General features: G+C 39.5%; 1 protein-coding gene across 1 annotated transcript in view; it reads left to right on the top strand.

The window, feature by feature from the left end:
* The first annotated feature begins 482 nt into the window (after window positions 1–482).
* Window positions 483–13,065, top strand: part of ccdc180 (coiled-coil domain containing 180) — a 28,085-nt gene continuing 15,502 nt past the window's right edge. The window contains exons 1-16 of the mRNA XM_084113217.1: window positions 483–667; window positions 854–975; window positions 1,068–1,147; window positions 8,983–9,092; window positions 9,225–9,353; window positions 9,449–9,559; window positions 9,640–9,735; window positions 9,816–9,979; window positions 10,248–10,367; window positions 10,464–10,543; window positions 10,656–10,744; window positions 10,831–10,950; window positions 11,109–11,282; window positions 12,504–12,619; window positions 12,775–12,901; window positions 12,980–13,022. Coding sequence (XP_083969343.1) covers window positions 608–667; window positions 854–975; window positions 1,068–1,147; window positions 8,983–9,092; window positions 9,225–9,353; window positions 9,449–9,559; window positions 9,640–9,735; window positions 9,816–9,979; window positions 10,248–10,367; window positions 10,464–10,543; window positions 10,656–10,744; window positions 10,831–10,950; window positions 11,109–11,282; window positions 12,504–12,619; window positions 12,775–12,901; window positions 12,980–13,022 — 1,741 coding nt within the window. The 5' untranslated portion in view covers window positions 483–607. The remainder of the gene's footprint in view (window positions 668–853; window positions 976–1,067; window positions 1,148–8,982; window positions 9,093–9,224; window positions 9,354–9,448; window positions 9,560–9,639; window positions 9,736–9,815; window positions 9,980–10,247; window positions 10,368–10,463; window positions 10,544–10,655; window positions 10,745–10,830; window positions 10,951–11,108; window positions 11,283–12,503; window positions 12,620–12,774; window positions 12,902–12,979; window positions 13,023–13,065) is intronic.

Genomic DNA, 13,065 nt, shown 5'->3' with positions numbered 1-13,065 from the left:
ATTGTAGCCAAGACTTGGTATGTACAGAAACTGACACTTGAAACCTTTTGATAAATAAACTTACCCTGAAAAATATTTACTGAAGTTTCATTATTACCCCTATTTATGGGCATGAACTGTAACGTTACTATGAACCTATATGCATGTGTGATATTCTTATTATTTTCATGAACTGTCTTTGTGCAATTATTATGACATTTGAAAAATAAAAAAATGCAGTGGCTAGGTAGAATGATTATTATGTATTTCAAACTTTGTTTTGTTATCAACGGCTAATTACCGTACGAAAATTGAACGGGTAAACACTTCTTTTGAAGGGGAATTTGGTTGGTTGGACCGAGCACACCACTTCAGCTCACCGCTGGTTGGACTGTTTACTCCGCATGCGTCACCTCACCTGCGTGTGTGCGTGACTGCCATAGCAACGATAAAACGCTTTCACAGAGCCTGATTGAACACTTCCAAGACCAAGACAGTCGTAGATAGCATTTGCATAATACACAGACTTTTTTTTATTTTGGAAACCCTTATAATAAACGAACTGTCCTGATGGTTTCTATATAGTTTGTTTTGAAATAATAAATAAGTCAATTATTTTGTCGCTACAATGGCAGACACGCGTGTGTTACCCAGTGGTAAAGTGTACAGGCAAATGTTTGACGCCCAGGTAAGTTACGTTAATAGTACTAACTCGTGTTCATTACCTAAACGACAAATATGTGTTTTACTTATTGTTGATGCTTTCTTTGTAATATTGCGGATCATCTTCAGGATTGAAGACTTGTTGTGGCCTAACGTTAATGTGCTGAGGAAGCTCTCGGCGCATGTGTTGATTGTGAGTGTTTGTGCTCAGGTTCAGTTGTCTCTGGCTCTCTATGACTCGCGGAGGAAGCGCGTGGCGGATGAAGACGACTGTCTGCTGAGTGGAGAAGATGCTGCAGACTCTGCATCACAGCAGCTCAATGAGACCACTCGGTATGATGATGCTGCTTCTGCTCAGAACACGAATTGGCAATTATTAATTTTAATGTGAAGATTTTAACCTGAAAAGTTCCTCTGTTTGATAGGAACACAATTTATTCAGGTAGAAAGAGAAAGGAGGACCAGGATGATAGTGAAGAGGTTTGGGGTCTTCCAGACACTGTTGGTGAGAACTGATGCTTAAGTGTTTCCACCTTGGAATCTTGTGAAGGCAAAATACAGAATTGTTTAGAGTAGACCAGTGGTTCCCAAACTTTTAACAGGCATGTACCCCCTGAGACATTATAGATCTTCCGGAGTACCCCCAACACCACCAATTGTTAACAACAAGTTTTTTTTAATTTTTATTAATATTTATTTTTATCAATTTTGTCGAGAATAGTGAATAGAATCATAAACATATGATACAAATCTCATCAAAAGTCAACATATGATACAAATGTGCTGAATATAATGATTTTAAACAGATATGCACCCAATCTCACACACAATAGGCCTACAACACATATCCAACATCTCATTAAAGCTATTGTTAACTTTTCACATACTGATAAGTATTGCTTTTCACATATGATAACATTGTATATTTTCTTAACTTCTCTGCTGTAAAATAATAATAAAAAAGAGAACACATTAACAATAGTAAACTAAATAGTAAACAGTAAACTAAATTGTTGTAAACCACACAGAATAGGCCTACCACCTCTCCATCCACATCACCAGTTTAATCAATGTGAGGGATGTGCCTTGATGTTCTTACATAATGCAGCAATGTTAGGCCGAATTGGGGACAGTTTCAGTCTTAGATCATTTTCCACAAACAGTCTGTACTTATACTGATGTTTATATGTTATATATGTTGACGGCAAAATAGGCTATAGAATATATTTCGTTCTGTATTGACAGGTGCAGTATTTGAAAATGGATAATATTTTTTTACATTACATTTATACTGTATTTGCATTTATGTCAAACCCTAGACATTTTCAAACATCAAAATGACATTTATTAATATGTATTCGTGTCAAAATGACATATAAACATCTTTTCCTACTCTATTTTGCCTGGAAACGCTTCCAACACGCTTGCGTGTCGCATGAAAAAAAGGCGTCGGTTCTATTTCTAGCATGCACGCGTTTTCCGCGCGGCTCGAGCCGCGCCTGAGACGCGTGTGTCACGCAGGCAGTGTGCAAACTCTAACCTGTTAACATGGGAGCCGAAATAAAAACGGACACGCCACGCAGCTGAGACGCTCACGCCACGCAGCCAGTGTGTCGCCGGCCTTAGATCTTTTTTCGCGTACCCCCTGAAATCAGTCCACGTACCCCTGGGGGTACGCGTACCCCAGTTTGACAACCGTGGGAGTAGACTAACCTTAGAGGGAAGTGATTGGAAGTAAACTGTACAAAGGAACAGGAGAAGAACAATACATTTTTACATGTTTGTTACTCCATTTTACACATATGCATCATACGCAAACCTAAAAATTCTAAAAACACAAACCTTCGCTTTAAACCAACATTTGTTAAAGGATTATTTAACTTCAGAATTAAAATTTCCTGATAATTTACTCACCCTCGTGTCATGTCTCATTGTCGTTCTTCAGTCAAAAAGAAATCAAGGTTTTTGAGGAAAACATTCCAGGACTTTTCTCCATATAGTGGACTTAAATGGGGTACAACGGTTTGAAGGGCCAAATTGCTGTTTCAATGCAGCCTCAAAGGGCTCTACACGATCCCAGCCGAGGAATAAGGGTCTAATCTGGCGAAACGATCAGTCGTTTAAAAAAACAAAACAAAAACCTTTTAACCACAAATGCTCATCTTGTACTAGCTCTGCAATGTGCCACGCATTACGTAATCACGTTGAAAGGTTAAAGAAGTTAAAAAGTATATATATTTCTATTTTATTTTTTAGAAAATGACAGATTGTTTCTCTAGATAAGACCCTTATTCCTCGGCTGGGATCATGTAGAGCCCTTTTTGAAGCTGCATTGAAACTGAAATTTGGCCCTTCAAACTATTGTACCCCATTGAAGTCCACTATATGGAGAAAAGTCCTGGAATGTTTTCCTCAAAAACCTTGATTTCTTTTCGACTGAAGAAAGAAAGACATGAAAGATCTTGGATGACGTGTGGGGCATTAAATTATCAGGAAATTTTAAGTCTGAAGTGAACTAATTCTTTAATTTTGAGTCAAAGAAATGGGTTTTCTTCAAGACACATATCTCTTGTCAATAATATTAATCAATTAATTTATATAACTAGTGCAAAGTGCCTGTGCAAAATCAGTTTTTGTGTGTGTTTTTAGTAATTGCTGGTTTGGTGTGTTTGAGTGCTCATTGTTACAATTACACAGCAAAAGTTTAGTGACATTTTTATTTGTGCATGGTAGAAAGCAAATACTGATACTGACATAATGACATACAATAAATATGGAAAATTGAACTACACGATTCAGGGAGCAGGCTACACAGTAAACTCAGAGAAAACGCTACACTTGAGCAAAGAGTTTGTGAATAGGCTATTACAAATGATGGCCGTGAAAGAGACTGTGAACTCATTGAATAGGATATGTTTAGTTGGTGAATAGCATAGGCTACTATTACACAGTAGCGATAACGTAAAGAACACCAGAATAAAATATAATATTCAGAAATAAACAGTGTAGCTGAGATGCTGTAGTCAAGACCACCTTTGTCAAGTCCAAGACCAGGACTAGTCGAGTCCAAGTCAAGACCAAGTCCAAAGAGGTTCGAGTCCAAGACAAGACCGAGTCCAAAAAGGTTCGAGTCCGAGTCAAGACCGAGTCCAGTACAGGAAAAAAAAGTCTTATGCATGACATTATCAAGACAATCATTTTGGGCTATTATTTGTTGATCTAAAAGCAAAAACAGTGTCAAAGAGCCGACTCTATTTTAAAAAAATATAGCCTATAGAAATTAAATCATTATGTGATAATGAAATAATGAATGATTTTAATTTTATTTAAAATAATTGACTAATTCAAAGAATAACAAAAAAAATTATAATATAGGCCTAAAGGAGCACACACATTCGTTTCGACTGTCTGATCAGCCTCACATTCTGTTCCTGTTAATCATACACGCGATGTCAACCAATTAAACTGCATGAGGGAGGGCCGAGCCAATTCACACACACACACACTAGAGATGCGGATAAACCGCGGATCGGGCGGATGATGTGACAAAAAATTATATTTTAATTAAATTTGGGCAGGTGGCGCCCGAATTGAAAAATGAAAATAGTTTGCCACTAAGCAAACCTGCAAGCTATGAGCCCAGCTGTCAGTACTGTTGGAGGAGGCCGCCCATTAATTAGATGTGCAAGGCAAGCAGGCAAGTTCTTGGGTTGTTATGGACAATTAAAAATGTGAATATTCACGTTGCACACCTGGACTCGGTTGAGACCAAAAGCCATATTTGGCAAGACCAGTGGCCGAGACCGAGACAAGTCCGAGTCCGAATACCAGCGAGTCCGAGACAAGTCCGAGACCATAGAAAAACGGTCTCGAGTCCAAGACCGGACTCGAGTACTACAGCCCTAAGCTGAGATTCAGTTAACATCCACAAATGAATAAGCGCGACGATTCAGGGAGCAGGCTACACACTGAACTCTGAGAAAACGCTACTTAAGCTCCGCTGCTTTCTTCGACCCTCTCTGTCTCTGGTCCTGCACTGTGCTCACTCAGTGTCAGTGTGAGAGGGGGAGTGGCCAGCGTCTAACAAAAGGTTTCTCAGTGGTTTACAGCCATCAGGTCCTTAAAATGACCATTACTCATTTGTATTCCTCCTAGACCAGGAATACTGGTGCCTGATACATGTTTGGGGCCATGTAATATTCTAATTAGCATATTTGCATGTTGGATAAGTGAAGTACAATTATATATTAAAGCAATTGGTTACAAGCATATTTATACGAAAAATAAGAACAATTTCCCTTAAGTAATTGCATATTTCTCCTTTCTCATATCGTTTTGCCTAGTGTTGGTGGTTTCTGTGGTTCATAACCATTCTTTTGATTCCAATAAAGAATAAATTCATTAGAAATTGCATATTTCTCCTTTCTTGTATCGTTTTGCCTAGTGTTTGGTGGTTTCTGTGGTTCATAACAATTCTTTAGATTCCAATAAAGAATAAATTCATTAGAACATGTGTGGTACTGTAAAATTAGTCAAAACAGGGCTGCCACGTGAAGGCATGTGCTGATTGTCTAAACCCGTATAGAATCACGCCAATTCATTGGCTGATGGTGCGGGCGCCTCCTTAGCGGGGCATTTTTTTTCCAGCACTGAACCGACCGGGCAGCTGACTGGGTCCACTGCATGAGCTGAACACCAAGGCTCAAAAACCTTCCACTTAGAGTAATACAGCTGTCTAGTAGAAGGCGCACGAGCGTTATCAATGGTCTCCTGAACATCAGCAGTAAGACCAGACGCCACTGTCGCTAGCGATTGCCTCTTATTGGCCACATCCACAGCCTCTATATATTGGGTGGAAGATGCCAAATCCTGCCCTGGAGCTGAGACAGCAGATCTCTCCTGATAGGAATTTGCCAAGGGGACCCCTCCACCAGGGAGCTCAGTTCCGAGAACCACGTCTGGGATGGCCAGAATGGGGCTTAAAGAAGGAGGTGTATTCCACACTCCCTCACTCTGCAAAGGACTGCAAGGATTTGCTTGACCGGAGGGAATGCATACAGTCTCAACTCCAGCCACGGATGAGCGAGGGCATCTATCCCCAGAGGCGTCGGATGAGACAGGGAAAACCACAGGGGGCACTGTGTCGAGCTCTGCGACGCAAAGAGGTCCACCTCCGCCGAACATGCTACAAATTTGAGCCAGTGTTTGGCAGTGCAACATACATTCCTCCGACTTATTCCCCCCACAGTTGACAGTTCCCCCCACTGCCATGTTGTCCGTCCTGACAGTGACATGAAAGCCCATCAGGGCCGGGAGAAAATTACCCAGGGCCAGAGAGACAGCTTGCAACTCGAGGCAATTTATGTGCCACGAGAGAAGCTCACCCGTCCAAACACCGCACGCCGGTCTGCCCTCAAAGGCCGTACCCCAACCAGTAAAAGAAGCGTCCATCATGACAACCTGGCAACGGCAAACTACAACCATCTGAAGGTTGGTTGACCCCCTGAAGTAAAAAGGGGAGTCTTTCCATTTCCAAAGAGTGCAAAGGCAACTGTACGACACACTCAGCAGGCGGAAGGCAGACCAAGAATGGCGGATGCCCCTGAGTTTCATCCACCACAGGAATGGTCTCATATGAAGGAGACCCAAGGGCAGCACAGGATAGGCTGCTGCCATGAGCCTCAGAGACCTGCGACATATGCCCACCGCTACATGATGGTCGAGCGTGAAACGGGCCAAGCACGCACGGAGACTGGAAACCCGAGCAGGGGTCAGACGGGCCTGCATTGAGAGAGAATCGAATTAGACACCCAGGAAAGTGTTCTGCTGAGAAGGAGTTAAGACACTCTTCTGAGCATTCAACCTGAGACCAAGAGACCGGAGGTGGTGGAGAAGGACGTCCCTGTGATGACACACCAACTCTTTGGAATGAGCCAGAATGAGCCAGTTGTCTAGATAATTTAGCACACGGATGCCCTGGAACCTCAAGGGGGCCAAAGCTGCATCCATGGACTTGGAGAACGTCCGTGGAGCCAAAGCTAGACCAAATGGAAAGACCCGATACTGATACGTCTTTCCCACAAAGTCGAACCGGAGGAACATCCTGTGCCGTGGAATGACCTGGATGTGGTAATGGGCGTCCTTCAGGTTCACGGTGACGAACCAGTCCCCTATTCAAATCTGCACCAGGATAGTTTTCAACGTCAGCATCTTGAACTTCCCTTTGTAAAGGGAAAAATTCAGACGACGCAGGTCCAAAATCGGGCTCAGACCCCATCCTTCTATGGGACAAGGAAGTAGTGGCTGAAGAAACCGCGGTTCAAGTCTGAAGGTTTACCTGAATTTTGCTAAACCTGAGGTTTAGTATAATGCCACCTTTATACTCAAAAACATCTATAGAGGATGCATTACATATGTATTACCTTATTCAAATTTAAATGAGTGACCATTTTAGAGGGTTCACACATAGGCCTCTGTTCGGGTTTCAGAGTTGTATTACATCTCCATTTTAAGTTACTTTTGGTTGCAATAAGTTATACAACTCCAATTTAAGTTACTTTTGGGTGCAATAACTTTTACATTGAATGTCAAGTCTGTGTTTTAGCAAAAAAAAACGGTGTGTGTCCAAAAACACGTACTGAGTAGGAGTTACATGACATAGGCTAAATCGTTTACATCTCTGGTTCACCCCAAACAAAGATAAAACCTTACAGTAATCTTACAAAATCATGTATTCTATAAGTATGTAATCATGTCAGGGCAATTTAGACAAGTCCAATGGATTCATAGACCCAGAAAACAAGGAGTTAGGCCTCAAGATTACTTGACTAGGTCAAATAATGGAGTTAGGACATTTTAAGGGCTTCCTGCCCATCTTGGATGCCATCTTGAAAATTACACCTTTCTAGTGGTCAAACTTTGGTAAACTTTTAGTATGTTATTCAGGGCACCTAATACTACAAAAAACAGCTAAGAAACCTTTTGTTAGAATTTTTTTAGGGTTAGGTTTTTTTTTCATATATGCAGCCGCCTAATTTATAGATAGATATAATATTCAGAAGTAAACAGCGTAGCTGACTTACAGATTCAGTTAACATCCACAAATGAATAAGCGCAACGATTCAGGGTGCAGGCTACACAGTGAACTCCGAAAAAACGCTATGCTTGAGCAAACAGTTTGTGAATAGGCTACTACAAATGATGGCCGTGAATAAAATATAATATTCAGAAATAAACAGTGTAGCTGACTTTATGTTTAGCTGACAGAGTGTTTATGTCAGAATGTTTATTTTTAAACCACAACCCTCTAATGCCAGAATGTTTATTTTTAAACCACAACCCTCTAATGTCAGAATGTTTATTTTTAAACCACAACCCCTAATGTCAGAATGTTTATTTTTAAACAACAACTCTCTAATGTCAGAATAAACCACAACCCTCTAATGTCAGAATGTTTATTTTTAAACCACATCCTTCTAAGTGCTTCTTTTACCAATATATTTAACGATAGCCCCTTTCACACAGAGATTCCAGAAAATACACAGATAAAGTGACCCGGGATTTTACCCGGGTTCGTTTGATTTTGGTTCATTCACACTGCCAGTGATTTTCCGGAATCAGAGAGTGCGTTCACACACAAGCCGGAAAAATCCCGTAAAGACACGTGACATCGACGTGACTTTAATGTCTCAGCAGCGTCTGAAGTTTGCTTATGAGCTGCGATTTCCCTCTCGAGAAACCACGCTTGTGCATTTTTTTCTCTGATTCGATCATAAACTTGCGCATTACGTACCGTTTCACAGCTGGCGAACGACCCCGGCTTCAGCGTCATCACTACGACACGGCATTATTACGGCTTTTGTTCACACAGCGCGTGTTCCGGGACTGAACACGGCAATGTTACTAGGTCCCCAACCCGGCATCGATCCCGGCATTAATCCCGGGTCGTGTTTGCTTTCACACAGAAGGCGCTCTGGCAATTTGCCGGCAATTTCCCGGCAATTTCCCAGCAATTTCCCGGGTTCAAAGCGCTGTGTGAAAGGGGCTAATGTCTTTTGCATTTCAAACTTGGCACTGCACTTACTCGTGCCCGTAGCAAGACACCTGTCAAGTTTGAAATCCATCGGACTAACGGTTCAAGAGATATGTGAATAACAGACATACAGTCAGACAGACATAGACAGACAGACGTTTCTGTAATTTATGGATAGATAAAGAAAAATTGCAATACATGTCCCAATAATTTTTTAATAGGGAAGCCATTTCTAAAGGCCTAGTCATCTTTCCCAAAAGTATTTTAGAACTAAAAGTCAATCTGTTGTGATTCTGTTTTGTTTGTAGTTCCAGAGAAAAAAAACTCAGACATCATTGATCGTCTTATGGAGAAAAGGCAAAAGGATCACAATGAAGCTGTTTCTCAGTTGCAGACAGATCTCGCCAGCCTCAGTGTGGTAAACGCGTCTATATATAGTGCCAAAATATTTGTTCATTCGAGCCCAATTCAAATGTTGTGCATCTAGTTATCAATACATTATAATTATGTCTCTCAAAGGTGCCTTATATTGTGATATTTCTGCATTTAGGGTTTTGAACCATTATTTAGACAGACGGGAAAAGATATCCTGCTCAGATTGTCTGAGTATAATGACAATATTGAAAGAGTTATGCAGAAGATTGAAAACATTTCTGATTTGATGGCACATAGCTATCAGGTGAGGACCAAATGTCAAAAACAGTACTTGCTTACTTCTCAAATTCAGCATTTTGTTGGATCGCTCAGTTGTTACTCATCTGTTGTCTTTTAAAGGATATGCATGAGATCTGGAACAAAGTCTGTCATGAATCTTCCTTGAAACAGAAGTGGGTTAAAGAGCTAGATGGAATATATGCCAAATATGAATCTGATAGAAAAGACATGGTATGTGGTCTATATTATGTAAAGCATATGTTGCTGTAGTCAGTAGATTAGTACACTGCTTGTTTGTTCCTCTTTCCTAGATAGCAGAATTACTGAGAAAATACACCTCAAAACTGGAGAAAATCAGTTATTTGATGCCATGTGATGTCCACAGACTGATTAACAATGAAGCAATGGTAGTATATTCTACTTGACAAATATGTATTTGTATACATTATATGTATTGTTTTTTGGTATGAGTCCATGTTCTCCACAGATGATAAACCAAGCCCTGCTAGCAAATCGACGTGCTTTGGCCAAACTGCGTTTGAATTTGATGGAGAAACATTTGCAGATAGACGTTTTCCAAAGGCTGAAGTGGGAGGAAAAGCTTCAAGATTGGAAAAGAATCAAACTTATTGATGCAGTCAACCGGTTCAAGTATGTCTGATGTTAAAAGATAGTAAAAACAATTCCCTTGCCAGAAAAGTAATGCCATGTTGTTTACCAACAAAATCCATGATCTTTCTGGTGAAAATAATTGGCCAAGGGAGTCTTGCTAGTTAAGATAGCTAAGAAGCATACCAGCATCCCATGCTGGGAACCTGGATCTAAAATATAATAATAATATACTGGTGACCAGCAGTACCAGTCTTTTTACAGGGCACAACAAAAACGGGATACTGATTATATTTATGTTCCCCTGCAGAGACTTTATGAACAGCCCTCACATTCAGAACCCTATAAGCATTCAAGATACTCTGAGAACAGTTAGGTCAGATCAGAAAACACTGAGTGAGAAACGCATCCAAACGCTGGAGATTCTTAGGTGAGAAATTTCTAGTATTGCGCTCTATTTCCTCAGTTAATATTAATTGTAAACATGCTGTGAACCTTTTACTCACTTTTTCTGCCCCATATCTAGAGACATGACGCCTCCAAGAATCTCAGAGTCATCTGTTGCAGAATGGTATTCAGCACTGTCTGTCATCAATGAGCAAATAGGTCAGAAAAATGACCTCATTTTAATAATCCAGTGCGATACAATGGTATTGCATGCTCTACACCACTTTATGTTGACTTTAATAAATTCCTCACTATGTTTAATTTCTTTAAGATTGTATTCATGTTGCCACATTGGAAAAACTTCACAAAAACTACGAGAACAACTGGCAAGTCTGTTTGGCAGAGGTTGATCTATTTAAGGTGAGAAATAAGTTAAGCTTTCTCATTTGCTTTGATTGTCAAAACACAACACCAGCACAGCAATATTCTCAACTCTTTACACACAGACAGAGGCATCTACATTCAGATTCACCTCAGACGAGATACATAATATTGTTAATGTGGAGATATTACCTCTCATTGGCCAGTGCCAGAGACAAATGGACATCTATTTGGAAAAACTGGATGTAAGTTTAGTTTCCTTAATGCTTTATATTAAATCTTCTCTACTTTTGGACTATAAACTTGTAACTTGTAATTTATGGATGTGCTGCATCTTTATGTATTGATTTATGTCAGTACTTCACTCTCTCATGATACACTGTGCATTTTAACCGTCCTACAGAAAGCTTTTGAAAGTTTGGCCAAAACCACTGCTTATGAGAGCGAGTGTTTATTCAAGTTTATGTGTGGGATGGCTCAGCTGTGGGAGATTCACTGCGAAGGCCTGTTGAACAGAGAACAGCAGCTACAAATGTCATTGGAGTCCATCAGTCAAGTCCACAACCAAGAGAACCAGGCAAGATTGTGTTAACTGTCTTATGCAGTACTTTTGAAGAGGTTTCTATTAAGAAATGCTTATCATTGTTGGCGAAAGTTACTTTTTAAAGTAATGCATTACAATATAGTGTTACTCCCTAAAGTAACTAATTGCATTACTTGGTTGATTTTAGTTACTTTTTCTTGGAAAGTAATGCGTTACGTTACATTTACATTACTTTTTCTCATCTAGGCTGGGCTTGCTTTTTTGTTTTTTAATAACAAAAAACACAAATGTTCTATTTTTACAAATGTAAAAGGCCACCCAAAGTGAAATGAATAAGCCTTAAGGAGTCCGAAATTTTTGCACATTAAAAAATAAATACAACCTTACGTTGTGAATAAAAAAAAATTGGATCGGGTTCGATTTTCTGCGTTTTCCGCATCCGTAGTAAGCTTTTTCAGAGGTGTTTTGACAATTCAGAGCCACCGAATCATGAATATGAAAAAATGCATATGAAAATTTCGGACTGGAAGGAAATGCAAATTCACGCCTGTACAATAGAGTGTGCAGCTCAAACAAACCTTTAAGCTGTGCTGCCAATCTAGATCACAGAAGAATCGGACGCAGAGGAAGAAAGCTTAACATTTTTTCTTCAGATACACAATATATACACAAATGTGATGTTTAACTAAAGTAATTTTTGCGTATTAGTATGGTTGAATTGGATCATCGAAGGTCAGCAGCAAAGACATTTGTTAAAAAGTGAGATTAAATACATATATTTGTTTTATTTAACATTTAATTATTGCAGGTTTGTGTAATTGTCTGCATTTCAGTTTTCATTCATTTTGAGGAATTATGAATCTGTTTTTGTGCAAGTGAGATGAGTAAATGCATCCTTACATTTAGTCTGGAAATACCAATTATCATCATGTTTAGACAGCGCAAACAATGCCTCTGCGCCTGATTTCTCTCAACATGGGGACAAGAGAGCTGTCAGTCAATAAATGGGAAAAAAAAGGAACTTGTATTATTTGAAAAAGTTACTCAGATATTTTGTTGTAAATTTAAAAGCAATGCGTTACATTACTAATTACTTGAAAAAGTAATCTGATTATGCAACTTGCGTTACTTGTATTGTGTTACCCCCAAAACGAATGCTTATAATATCCATCTTTTTGAAATATTTTGTAACATTTATCACCTTGACATGTTTGCGAAACATGAAAATGAGCTGACAAATGCCTCACCTGACAGAAGAAAGAGGCCCAGCTGGATATGATGTTGGACAAACTCAGGCAGGAAAGCTCAGAAGAAGCTCTGAAAGACTCTTTAGAGAAGACGCTAGCCTATTTGGAAGAGGCTAAGAATAGGTAACAAACATTGAGAATGTTTTGAGTGATGTTTGTTGTTGTTGTTGTTTGTACATTAAGCTACTTTAACTTGACTTAAATGAGAAAGTTTTTGACAAAATATGACAGAAAACCTGGACATTTTTGTAAATCCTTTTACTGCATTGTTCTTTAAGGTATATACAAATCTATAAGGAGGAAGTGGAAACTGTGGAGTGTTACCCGTCTATAGTCCTGCATGAATTACAAGCGTACAATCTTTCTGTCAGCCAGTTCTTCAATGTCAAAGAGGTTTATGGCCAGGTACATATTCAACAAGAACAATGATGTTATCTCTATTTGTGCAAGACAAACACTGTTAAAATAACTTTTTTGTTGAAGGACTCTGAGGATTTTTGCCAACTTTATCCCTCTCTTAAACTTGGTGAGTTGAAAACTATTCAATGAGTTTCAATGAGCTGTATTAT

Source organism: Abramis brama, assembly GCF_963993115.1.
Source record: "Abramis brama genome assembly, chromosome: 5".
Lineage (NCBI taxonomy): Eukaryota > Metazoa > Chordata > Actinopteri > Cypriniformes > Leuciscidae > Abramis > Abramis brama.
This window is presented reverse-complemented; position numbering and strand designations above follow the sequence as displayed.